This window comes from Siphateles boraxobius, unplaced genomic scaffold, assembly GCF_051911475.1.
Source record: "Siphateles boraxobius isolate OS27281-9 unplaced genomic scaffold, OSU_SipBor_1 6, whole genome shotgun sequence".
Taxonomy (NCBI): Eukaryota; Metazoa; Chordata; class Actinopteri; order Cypriniformes; family Leuciscidae; genus Siphateles; species Siphateles boraxobius.
The window spans coordinates 23,386,130-23,398,233 of NW_027509186.1; the positions used below are offsets into that span (position 1 = coordinate 23,386,130).

The window sequence follows — 12,104 nt, forward strand, 5'->3', positions numbered from 1 at the left end:
ACTTTACTCCTGTGTTAGCAAAGATGAATTTTCAGCATCATTACTCCAGTATTCAGTTTCACATGATCCTTCAGAAATCATTCTAATATGCTGATTTTGTGATCATGAAACATTTCTTGAATACAATAGAAATGTATAATTCTGCTTATGTTCATTCTGCAATTACAAACATCATAAAAATTAATTTTCCAAAATGTGTGGAAACCTTGGTTCTAAAATGCACTTCTATCTTGTATCCCGACCATCACCTGAAATTCTGTTTAGTGTGTTTAGAGACTACTTTAGTCCGAGTCATTGTTTTTGCATTGCAGGTTGAACTAAAGATGAAATATAATGACAAGCATGCCAAGTCACGAGGACTTCTGCCTGGTGGGCGCTGGTACGAGATCCAAGCATATCGGGCACTAAACCAGGCACTCGGAAGGTAAAAGCCATTTCAGGGTTGATCTTTATGGAGTTAGTCTGACACAAATCTTTTGAGATCAATTTGGTGTAACAATATGTTTGCTGACGTCCTAGGTGTATTCGACATCGAAATGACTGGGGGGCACTTATACTGGTAGACGACCGGTTTAAGACGAACCCAAACAAATACATCACAGGTGGTGTAGAATCTTTAAAAATGATTTTGCCATTATATCACCCAGCTGTAGTTACATTTCTGTATCACTAGATGGAGATAATGACCTAGCGCAGGGGCTTGTTAGACTGTGGGCTGCGGCCAGATAATGTGTACATAAGGTCTTGCTCTTTTACATGTAACAGTGATGGGTTGAAAACATTCATTACTTGAAAATCTACACCTCAGCACTGTGGTCGAGTGTTATGAAAATTGTGGTCATGTAGAGTGGTTGAATGTTTGTCAAACGCTGCTGTCCTCTTCTCTCAGGCCTGTCAAAATGGGTGCGTCAGCTAGTGAGGCACCATGACACCTTCACTGGCGCCATGCAGTCCCTGGAGTCCTTTTCTCAAGGCCAGCGGGGGGCACTAGAGACCTTCGAAGAGACACAATCTCAGACTGTCCCTCAATACCCTAGCCCTTCCAATGCTACCTCTCCCCCTCCTGAGATAATCACCCCCAACAAGCCATTTGACCCTCAGCCTGCACCGCCAAACCTACACACCGAGGTGCAGGCAGCCAACTCTGAGAGCAGGTCTTCTGAATCAGGTATATTGCTTGGGTGGAAACTTAACGATAATGCTTAATAGTCAATTGTTTAACAATCTCATTAGGGCTCTAAAGTCAGTGTATTTGGTGATGATGAATAACTGTTGGGCCAACGGTTTCCTGGCTCACTCCATTACAGGCCCACTTCCATGAAGTACTTTTATTTCTGTCTTTTATAATGAGGCCTACTTATTTATTACTTGCTCTTTGTGTTGTTTAAAGGAGTAGTTCACCTCAAAATTAAAATAATTCACCTAAAAATAGTTCACCTAAAAATAATTGACTTACCCGGATCTCATTGTAAACAAACATGGCCTTCCTTTTGTGGAACCAAAATGAAAAAAAAAGAGATCGTATGGTTTCGGATGATATTGAATATTGCACAAGGGGTGTTTTTTTTTTTTTTTTTTAGCCCAAATCCCACATTCACTATATACACTACCATATTTCCCACAAAAATATGCAACACAGCTGGTTTCAGCATTGATATTGATAAGAAATGTTTCTTGGACACAACATTAGAATGATTTCTGAAGGATTGTGTGTCACTGAAGACGAGCAATGGCTGATGGAATTCAGTTTTGTTTTCACATGAATATATACATTATACATACATCATACATTTTAAAATAGTATCAAATAAATGCAGCTTTGGTGAGGATAAGAGACTTCTTTCAAAAATATTACAATTAAAAAACTGACCTAAAACGTTTGAAAGCTAGTGGATGCAAACAAACAAACATTCTTCAGCATTTCTCCTTTAGTTTTCCACAGAAAAAAAGTCTCTATAAGAAAGTATTTTGAACGTCATGAGGGTGGGTAAACAATGACCAAATTTATGTTTGGGTCAACTATTCCTTTAACATTGTGGGTATTCTGGTAAGTGATTGTGCGTTTCTGTGGTAAGTACATGTATTCGTGTGTACTGTACATGCACTTCACTCCTCATTGCCCCTGTCAGACTCTGTGGCCCCCGACTGACTGAACATCATTGGGATGAGCAGATGTCTTGACGGTTGCTTTTAATGAAATCCCTTTGACCTTTGTTTGTGGTAGATTGAACGCGAGTATTTGCGTACACTTGAGAATAAATCAGGGACTCCACTCATTCAGACACACAAACACTATTGAGGACTCAAAACTAAAGCCCACAATTATCATAGACACCCTGTGCTCCACCACTTAATCAAAGCTAGCCATCAAACAGGTTTTGTCTGTGGGACAATGCTGGCTGTAGTGTTTCAACCAAAGATTCTGCTTTGATTTTGTATAATTGTCTGTCACTGATGTTTTTTTGTCTGTCTGTTTCAACAGGTGACCAAAAGTGTATACAGCATCCATCTGAACCAATCACATTGCCAAGCAGAGAACGTAATGTCCACAGAACGGCATGGCCTACAGGCCATCTCTTCACCTCCTCTCCAGTCAGTAGCCAATTCAAGACTTCTATTTTTCAATCCGAGCAGGATGCAAATTCGGTGAACAAGCGAGTTCAGAAGGGACTTATTCCTGTGCTTTCTGTGACACCAAATAACCAAATAAATGGTGCTCCTGACCTAAATGACAGCTCATTTGAACCTCAACTTGCGCAGCTCTTTGTGACCCCTAACTCTACCTTGAAGCAGAACACCAGTGGAATGGACCTTGATGACACTGAAGAGGGTGAACAAAGTATCTTCTACAGCCCTGAGCTGTTTGAAGGAGACGGGGAAGAGAAGGAAGTGTCTACTGAGGTGGAAAGATCTCCTGCAGAAGTCAGCCATCCTGCTAACAGCACAGCCAGCATTCTTTTGGAGGATCTGATTGGTTTAGAGCAGGGAAAGAGGACATTGTCCGAAGACATTGTGAGCAGCACTGTCCCAGACAACACATTATTAAAGGGTAGTGGAGAGCAGACAGAATTATACTGTAGTACAGACTTTGAGAATGTGCCTGCCTCACAAAATGGTGCCAGCAGTAGTCGGTCACGTAGACTCTCCAGATCTAGGCAGAAAGGGCCGAGCACATCAGAAGCATCAGGTAAACTCACCAACTATTTTAAAATTGTGCCCCCAACCAGCCAACCATGCATCATCACAATTGATGACTGATAATGTTCAACTTTGTGTTTCTTTTTTTAATTAATAATCTATTGTCTTTTTTGTTGTAATAATGGTATTGTCTTAATTGGTGTATTTTATCCAAACCCAAAAAACAAAACACATGGCTGCTGATTTGTCTTTAATATGCTCCCAAACACATGTGTATCTTTTATAAGAATTATTAAAAATAAGTGACAAGCGCATCCTCGACTCTGTGACGTGATGTCTTGACCGAGTTGATTTTAATGAGATGTACTGTGCTATGGCAACTAAAAACTGGAAGGAGTTTACATGGCTGATTTCACTCGGCTGAGAGGTTCTGCATTTTTACTCAGAAATTAATGGGCAGTAAAATTTTATTTGTGTGAACTTTGGATGTAAACGGGGACAGCTGTGTAGTGCCGGGTGTCCGGGGCGCCAAGGGCAAACGAGTTGTAAACAGGCACAGGAAGCTGCTTCTTTCTGTCTCCCTCTCACTAACAGCTTGACGAAATGATAACATGTGAATAATTGTCACATAAGCACACAATTAACAATGAATCGAGCAATTTCTACACTAAAATGTTTAATAGTGGTTATTAAAAATGTTATTGTTAATATTGATAGTAATCATATTGGCTTATTAGCATAATACTAGTAGAATTTAAAAAATAAATAAATAAATTAAATCGTTTATTTTGCTTAAAATGTTTCTCTTCTTCTGTTTCCACAACCTCAAACAACAATGAATAAGTTGTTATTGTCAATTTTTGCTATTATTATTATTAATAAAAAAATTATATTGTATATTTATTAAAATGTTCCGCACAATTTTTTTTATTGTTTGTTTATTTTAAAATGTAATGGAAAAATTGTTGAATATTTGACAGTAACCAATTGGACTAGCATAAATTTATAATAAAATTAGAATCATAATTCTGGCTGTCTGTTAGAGCTAGAAAAAGGTTTCTTAGTATTTAAATTCGTAAGTAGGGCTGTATGTGGTTAAAGTATTTGTTCCACATACATTCACAACTGAAGAATAATGCATTTATAGATGTTGTTTTTGAAAGGTGTTGTTACTGGCTGGAATATTCCAGTACTCTCACTGTTATAAACTTACATTGAACTCTAGAATATGTTATCCCTCACATTACGTTCCAAGGAACATATTAAATTAGATTTTTTTTCTGAGATTTTGCACAGTTAGGAGGAATTGAGGTTGGGGGATGTGGGGGCAAATTAACCCCCATCAGCCTGACAAGATTTGTCTTGTTAGAGGGGCTTAAACAGCGACACCGTTAATGTGGGGGCCGTAGAATAAATTTTATTAAAGCTCATCCCTCTTCATCTGGCCTGTGCGGAGGCAGCCAGTTCGTTATTGTAATTGCATGGCGGGCTGAGACCGACCCATTAGTATCAATCTGAATAAGGATGCTAAAGGCTAAGGAGTGAGAATGTGTGTAGATCAAGACGTCCTAATAAGCTGTCTGCAGCCACGCAAGACTGTGAAACAGTTGGACCCTGCCCCAGCTAGCCCTTTATTAAACTAATAAATTTAATTGAATTAGCCTAAATCAGCCCTTCTCTGTCCACAATCAGTTTAATGTTTATTTTAATCAGAGCAATGCTCCACAAGAAAGCTTTTTTCCACTGTTTTAAGCATTATTGTGTTCAGGCATTATGATTTTCTCAATGCTCATTCTGAAGGTGCTTGTGCTTGAATTCAGCAGGTCAAAGTTCAGATGCAAGGATCAGGGAGAGAGTGTCAGTGAAGTGGCAAGCTCAAAATCCACACAAAACTAGTTCAAGGCCTCCAACCTCACTCAAACCAGAGCTAATCCAGAAAATGAGAGGCCATATCCTGAATAGAAAGGAGACAAAGCACACACATAGAGGTAGCCAGCAGAAATTAAGAGAAGCTGAGGATTTTGGACCGGAAAATGGTAGCGGTGTACAAAGTGTAGTCATCCACAACCAATTCACCCATGCCAGAACAAATGCCATTGCAGTGCCACTACACGGAGCCAAACGAAGAGATTCAGTCAGACACCCAACCCAGAGACCCTTGGGGCATCATGGGGCATCAGAGGTCTCATCTGCAGAGAGGTTAGAGGGGGAGAGAAGAACTAGTAAAGCTGGCACTTGTTTAAATTTCAAACCTTTGCCTCCTACATCTGTAGAGGTGCAGAATGACAACTTGGAGACCCAAACAGGTAGGAAAATCTGTTTATATGTCTTTAAATTCTATGTATTAATTCATTTCTTAATATTTAGAGATGTTTCTATGAACAGGTATTAAAGTTCAGAGATCATATCTAAGGAAGAACAGACAGCCAAAGAAGCCAAAAATGGCACATGAGAACAGACATTCTCAAGCACAGAGGTTAGCCAAATAATTTCATTGTGCAGTGGATGCTCAGTGGTTGAATTTACTTTCTGTGACATGGAGCCTTTCTCTTCCAGCGGTTATCCAGTACATCTGTCTTTGTGAATGAACTTGAGCTGGAGTCCTTTGACCAAGGTAAGGGAAATGATGGTATGATGACTATTGCCAAAACATAACACTCCACTCCAGTGATGGCAAAGCTGATTTCAGCATCATTACTCCAGTCTTCAGTGTCACATGAATCTTTGGGAATTTGGTACTCAAGAAACATTTTGTATTATCATCAATGTTGAAAACAATTGTGCTGCTACATTTTTTTGTAGAAATAGTGATACATTTAATTTTTTTTTTTTTATCAAGAAAAGTTCCAAAGAACAGCTTTTATTTGAAATTGATTTTTTTTTTAGCAATATAAAAATCGTTCTCGTCACTCTTGAACAATGCGTTCTTGCTGAATAAAATATTCATTCCTTTCAAAAGCAAAAGAAAGAAGTCTTACTGGCTCCAAACCTTTGAAAAGTAGTCTACATATTGTAAACAGTTTTTTTTCTTATTCTGAGATAACCACATCCAAGTGTGACACACCTTAGTGTCCCATTGGGGTGTGTTCTTTGCTGCTACTTGTGTAAAGAACTACTATCCTTTTTGTCCTAAGTAGATCAGGGCAGTCCTATTTACCTGACGGGAAGGTAGATGAGCCATAATGATGCATTTTGACCCTGCAAGGTCTTTCAGACTGGAATTTTTGCCAGAAAAGCAAATTATTTGACAAAGTATTCAATATTTCCATGCCTCACGTAATTAAATAGATCATTTTGGTTTTCCTTTTATGATCCGTTTATATTCTTAGTGATGAGATCCTCAGTGTCACTATGAAAAAAATGCACAGAAATGCACTCTGTTTTTCATGTTTTTGCGAACCTTGCACATGCATAAATGTCCACCGTGCTCTTGTATGACGCCATATGGATGGAATTCTTCAAACTGGGAAAAAATCCTTATTGATTGGAAGTCCTTGAGCCTTAATTAAACCAGAATCAGACAGGTACTTAGACACAAAAAGGAAGCCATGGAGAGAAACTTAAAATGTCATTATAACTTCATTGTGTTTTTCTATTAGAGATCTTGTCCAATAATTAAGTAAAGCAATTAATATTGTGTGAAATATTGATCAAAATCATACACTAAGGGCTTATTGGTGTTGTTAATAGGCTATCATAGACTGCACCCGTACACATGCACATACGTTTATTGATCCACAAAGTCTGCAGTTTGTAGTCATTCATTTTTAATGTTTGTGGTGTGTCTAGACTCCAATGACCCATTGATTCAGGACAATATTTAAGTGTCAAAACACTTTTATTTTAAAATTTTCAATCATTCAGATGTTTGTGGAATATTAAGCAGCACAACCTTTTTCAGCATTGATGATAAAACAAAATTATGAGCACCAAATCAGTATATTAGAATGATTTCTGAAGGAAAGACTGGAGTAATGATGCTGGAAATTCCACTTTGCCATCACAGAAATAAATTGCATTGTAAAATATATTAATCAGTTTTATTAAATTCTAATAAAATTGTAAAAAAAAAAAAAAAAAAAGTTTTAAATGTGTTTTGGGGAGAAATGCAGCCTCGTTAAGCTTAAGAGTAAAAAAAAATAGTTTATAGGCAATTACGTATAAATTCCATACCATTTTGTCTTCAATTAGAAATTAAACAATAAAAATAATCACTTTAAACGCTAACTTTGATGTACAGTATGAAAAAGAATATTAACTTCAAGATTTGCTTAAAATTAACATTTAACAGTGTTATTATATTATTTGTGTTTTTAAGTGAGCATTAGGTGAAAGCAAAGGAAATCTAGATGTAAAAATAGCTGATAATGATGCAGATCATTTAAAAAATATCTAATTTCAACCCATATCCATTATGGCACAATATACTGTACAGCCCTATTTTTCAGTATATTTTAACTTGAAATAAATTTAAGTGTCACCTTGTGCTGTTGATGCAACTTCTGTCACACTTTAAAAACACACTTGAGACTGCTAGTTTTGCTTGTTTTATGTAAGGAAAAGTTGCTGCACGTGTGAAATATGTCCTTGAGCCATTTTCATCACAGCCCACCACCTGCTTTAAACTTATGCTGCAGTCAGCTCTCGTCACCCTCCTGTCCCCTGCTCAACTTGACAAATCTTCCACCCCTCTGGCCTGACCTCCATCTGGGCCATATACACTGTAGCATGGGGCCGACAAACTCCCCAGAGGTGACATCCCATCATTCTCACGGCCACCATCCCACAATCACATCTCCCGTTGGTGTATAATGGAGGTTTCTTCTGATGCTGGCAATGTAATCACTGCTGTTCTGATACCGCTGGCCCATATTTTTTTCTTCTTCTTGGCCTTTTGTCTTTGCCTTAGAGCAGAGCTTGACAGCTCTCATAGGTGTTAGCCTCAGCCGTTACCTCTCAACGCCGTTCAAACTTTAGTTCATAATGGCCGAGGACGTTGAGGGCACATTAAATAATTGGCCATTATTCACAGCCTGTAGGGAGCTTGGCGCACATGGCGTAGTTTGGTGTTTTTAATGTGGAGGAGGAAGGTTGACAAACCCTGACCCCATTACGGAGGTTAACGTTATATTTGTAATTAAACTGGATCATTTTGTCTCATGAGAGGAAATTATCACGCTTCACAGAGTATAAAATGTGATCATTCAGAGCAGAGCTTTTCACTTCACTGCTTTTTGAATGAAACCAAAGAAAACATTGCTTCGCATAGCTTTTTTTAATGTTGTATATTTTTTAAAATCCGTTTTTAATATTTTGGTGGGGCTTTAGGAATTTGTTTTAAACATTAACTTCATATATTTTAATTCATACAGATGTTTTTGTATGTCACAGTGCCTCCGTTGAACTGGACATGAATTCAAAGGTTTTGTGCTGTATTTGAGGCAGCGTGTAGTGTACCCAAGGCATCACGTTGCACAGCAAAGGAAGCTGTGATAGCATTGTTAGGGACGGGTGATGTTATAACTGCTTGTGTTTTGGGTTTGGGTGCTTTAACTAGCAGTGGCTTGTGGACAGGCGGTTGCCTAGTCACTGAATGTTTGTTGCTGCGGCAACCGTCTGCACCAGTCTTGATAAATCCATTTTGTTTTTTTGTTTTAAGGGGGATGCGACTAGGTAGGTGAGGAGCAAACTTTAATGTAATGGATAGCTAATCCTCATTTTGGTTAATCTGTCTGTCATGTTACCATCTTGTACTGGCTTGGATGCCAGTTTTTACAGCCCGGATTCAGAATAAAAACCCTTATGGGCTAAAGAGGCTCTGTTAGAGGTTTAGACCTATAATCTCTGACAATAATTGGCTCATGAGCAGACAAAGGTATTAGGGAACACATGAACAACAAGTCTAACATGCCTCACGTCTTTGGTCTTTAATACTGTTAAAATTACTATAAATGTTGGTTTTAAGAATGGGCGCAAGTTATAAAACAGTTTAATTTAGATTTTTCATTACATGTGTTGTTTCCAACATTATATCTTCAAGTCTGAAGCTCTGAAGGCGCTGTTGGCCGGTTTTGATCATCTTAAACATCTCCCCCTCAATCTGTCTGCAGACACAGCTGTCAAATATTGGCTTGGGTTATACTTTTGGAGCCCCTTGCTCAAAAAACCCGGATTTCTTTCAGAGGTTTATTCAGAATTAAACGCTTAATCTGAATTAACAGTTTGATAAGTAGACTGAGCTGAGTATAGACATTCTTTCTTATGGTTCATCCGCTGTTGTTTACTTAAAGCCTTTTAAAAGGTTTTTTTTTCTGTAATCTGTTAAATCATATAGACCACTTGTCAGTTAGGTGACTGAGTTACTCTGATGTGTTAGTCTAAATATCAAAAGTATTAGTGTCTATTCTTTTGTGGCATACTTGACAGATACATTTTCACTGTTGTGTATATTATTTATTTTTCTTTTTTTTTTCTCTTTTTTTCTTCTTTTTTTGTTTTGTTTTGTGGATCATATCTTTTTTTAAAGACAAATCGTATTTCCAGTGCATATTTCTAATGCTTATTATTTCCATTTTCATGCACATAGGCTAGTACTAGTTATATACGTGTATCTGAAGGTTTGTCGACTAATGAATGGCTCTTTCATGTAGTTTTTTTAGTGTTGGAATGGCCATTAGTTTAATCAATTAAAGACTTGGGACTGATTTGGTAACTCCCTATTGTAATTTCCATTTGGTAGGAAATTGATTACCTAATTATGAGAGAGTAATCATGAGTTGTTTAATTAATACAGTTAAACATTTATGTTGAAACACATTAGTGAATCAATAAAATTGACTTTTTTAATAGAGATGGACCTTATATTGAAACAGGCAGTATCTGGACTCCAGCCTGTCAGTGTTTCAGTCATGCCCTGTTTACAACTGGTATTAAGATGCGTTTTGGTCGATGTGATCACAAGTGAACGATGCTAAATACAGGTGTAAATGGGATCTAAAACGTTTTGAGCTTGTCCACTTTCAACCACTTCCAGAGGTAGTCGAAAACGCATTCAAAGGGATTGCTTTCGTAGTGCAAATGCTCATGTGGTCGAAAGCATTCGAACAGCCACAATTGACCGCCTACTCTTCGCTTACTGACTTCTTGTGTAAACATTATGGGAAGCGCACTAGCCAGACGGAATTTAAACTTTGTCGGCTGAAGACCCTAGTGAGTCACGCACTCACCATGTTCGGCGAGTTCTTGTGGCTATCAAACAGAAACAAAAGCTGCTGCTCTCATATGTTTTCCGGGCACGTTCATATGTAAAATGCGCAAGTTATTTTATCTAATAGATCGAAATATCTGAAAAAACTCATACATTTACCCGCCCATAGACCCTCCCCTCAAAGAAATCAGGACAGAAGTTTTTGGAAGTGGACAAAAGAGACAGATTAAAAGATCAGGTGTAAACATGCATGTGTCTCCCTCATCTACTTGTGATCCAATCGACCAAAACATCTTGATGCCAGGTGTAAGCGGGGCCTAAGAGAGTTTTGTAAATCAGCTCTACAAATGTAGCATGTTTCTAGGTATTATGTGTACTTTTTCTTCTCTAGTCACTCTGTGTTTTAAACCCTTTTGGAACTAACTGATTCCCAATAGGCAGACAGACCGTTTGCCTAGATTGAACAGAGATTATTTTAATTCTTTCTGCATGATTCAGGTAATAGCACTGTCTGGTAAAGAGCCACAGACAACAGCAAAGCAGCCAGACAATGGGTAACAGCCTCTCATTGTCCTGTTCTGCTGTGGTATTGCTAGACTGCTCATATATTACCTCACATTACCCTTGATTTGTGATGTAGGTGCCTATAAAGTTGTCTGATTCCACCATGTGGTTTTGATTTCGCTGTAGGCTAGGTGGAAAGCTTGTGAAGTTCACTACTCTGGGAGAACTGTCTCCTCGGTGCTGATCATAGCGGGGATTACCTGAGCTATGAGCCTTGGCGGTCTTTATGCCATGCTGTTAGACCCAGCGCTGGCTCCTATTGGAGGAGAGAGCACACCTTCCTGCCCAGGGTGCTAAATAACTATGCTCTTGAAGGTCTGTCCCCTACCTCACCAAAGAATGTTAAGGGGCAATATGTGATTTCCTTGCTGAGTTTAAAGGTAAATCAGTGACTCAGCGTCTTGTTGGTAGATGTTCCATGCTGTTAGTGATTTGCTGTCGTCTAAATGCTGCATACAAGCTATTTTGTGTGATATCGATGAAGGTCATAAATTTAATTGAATTTAGGCACTTGTTCTTTCCCTCATACTCCACTGTGTGTGTTTATGTTTATCTTTGTTTGGACTTTTTTTAAAATTCCAGTCCTTTATTATTTGTCTTGTTTGTAGGGCAATGCTGGCATTTTTCAGGTTAAGTTGCAGTGTAGTGTTCTGTATGGTTCTGTTGTACATTGAGACAAACACACAACAAAACACGACCTTTCAGAGAATTTCTAGTTTAACTGCCAAATAGCTTTATGTATATGTGACTTTCACAGGCTTCTACCTTATTTGAACACCCATATCTACATATTGCCCCTATCTTTTTTGTTAAATATTTTGACTAATCTGATACAGACTTACCAATACATTTGGATGCCAGTGGAATCTTTAATTAATTTCACAGTCTTAAGTTAGGAAACTATGAGGCACAAGTAATAAGTAAGTTTAATAAATTGACATGACTTTTCCAATAAAATAAGGTTACCTCATTTATTCAGGTTTTTCCAAGTTATGTTTTCTTTCTGTCTTTAAAGTAAAAAAAAAAAAAAAAAACAGTTGTTGGAGGGGCGATTTACAATAAGAAATATCTTGATTGTTAAAGTACTATATTCATTATTACTGCATTATTTATTTTATTTTATGTGGGGTTGGATGAAAAGCAGGTCATTTTCAGTATTAATAATTACTACTTTATAATAATGTTAACACTGTAC

The 12,104-nt window shown here is 37.8% G+C and overlaps 1 protein-coding gene across 9 annotated transcripts in view; it reads left to right on the forward strand.

Moving 5' to 3' along the window:
- Window positions 1-12,104, forward strand: part of brip1 (BRCA1 interacting helicase 1) — an 81,521-nt gene that overhangs the window by 26,349 nt on the left and 43,068 nt on the right. For 6 of the 9 annotated variants that reach the window (XR_013195944.1, XM_077208281.1, XM_077208280.1 and 3 more), the window contains 7 exons: window positions 312-424; window positions 520-602; window positions 890-1,168; window positions 2,483-3,187; window positions 4,959-5,444; window positions 5,524-5,614; window positions 5,695-5,752. Coding sequence is in view for 8 of the 9 variants with exons in the window: in XM_077208281.1 (XP_077064396.1) it covers window positions 312-424; window positions 520-602; window positions 890-1,168; window positions 2,483-3,187; window positions 4,959-5,444; window positions 5,524-5,614; window positions 5,695-5,722 (1,785 nt within the window). In the remaining variant the exon portion in view is untranslated. Of the gene's footprint in view, window positions 1-311; window positions 425-519; window positions 603-889; window positions 1,169-2,482; window positions 3,453-4,958; window positions 5,445-5,523; window positions 5,615-5,694; window positions 5,753-12,104 lie in introns of those variants that run through there. The other 3 variants (XM_077208285.1, XM_077208284.1, XM_077208283.1) reach the window with 2 other exon arrangements.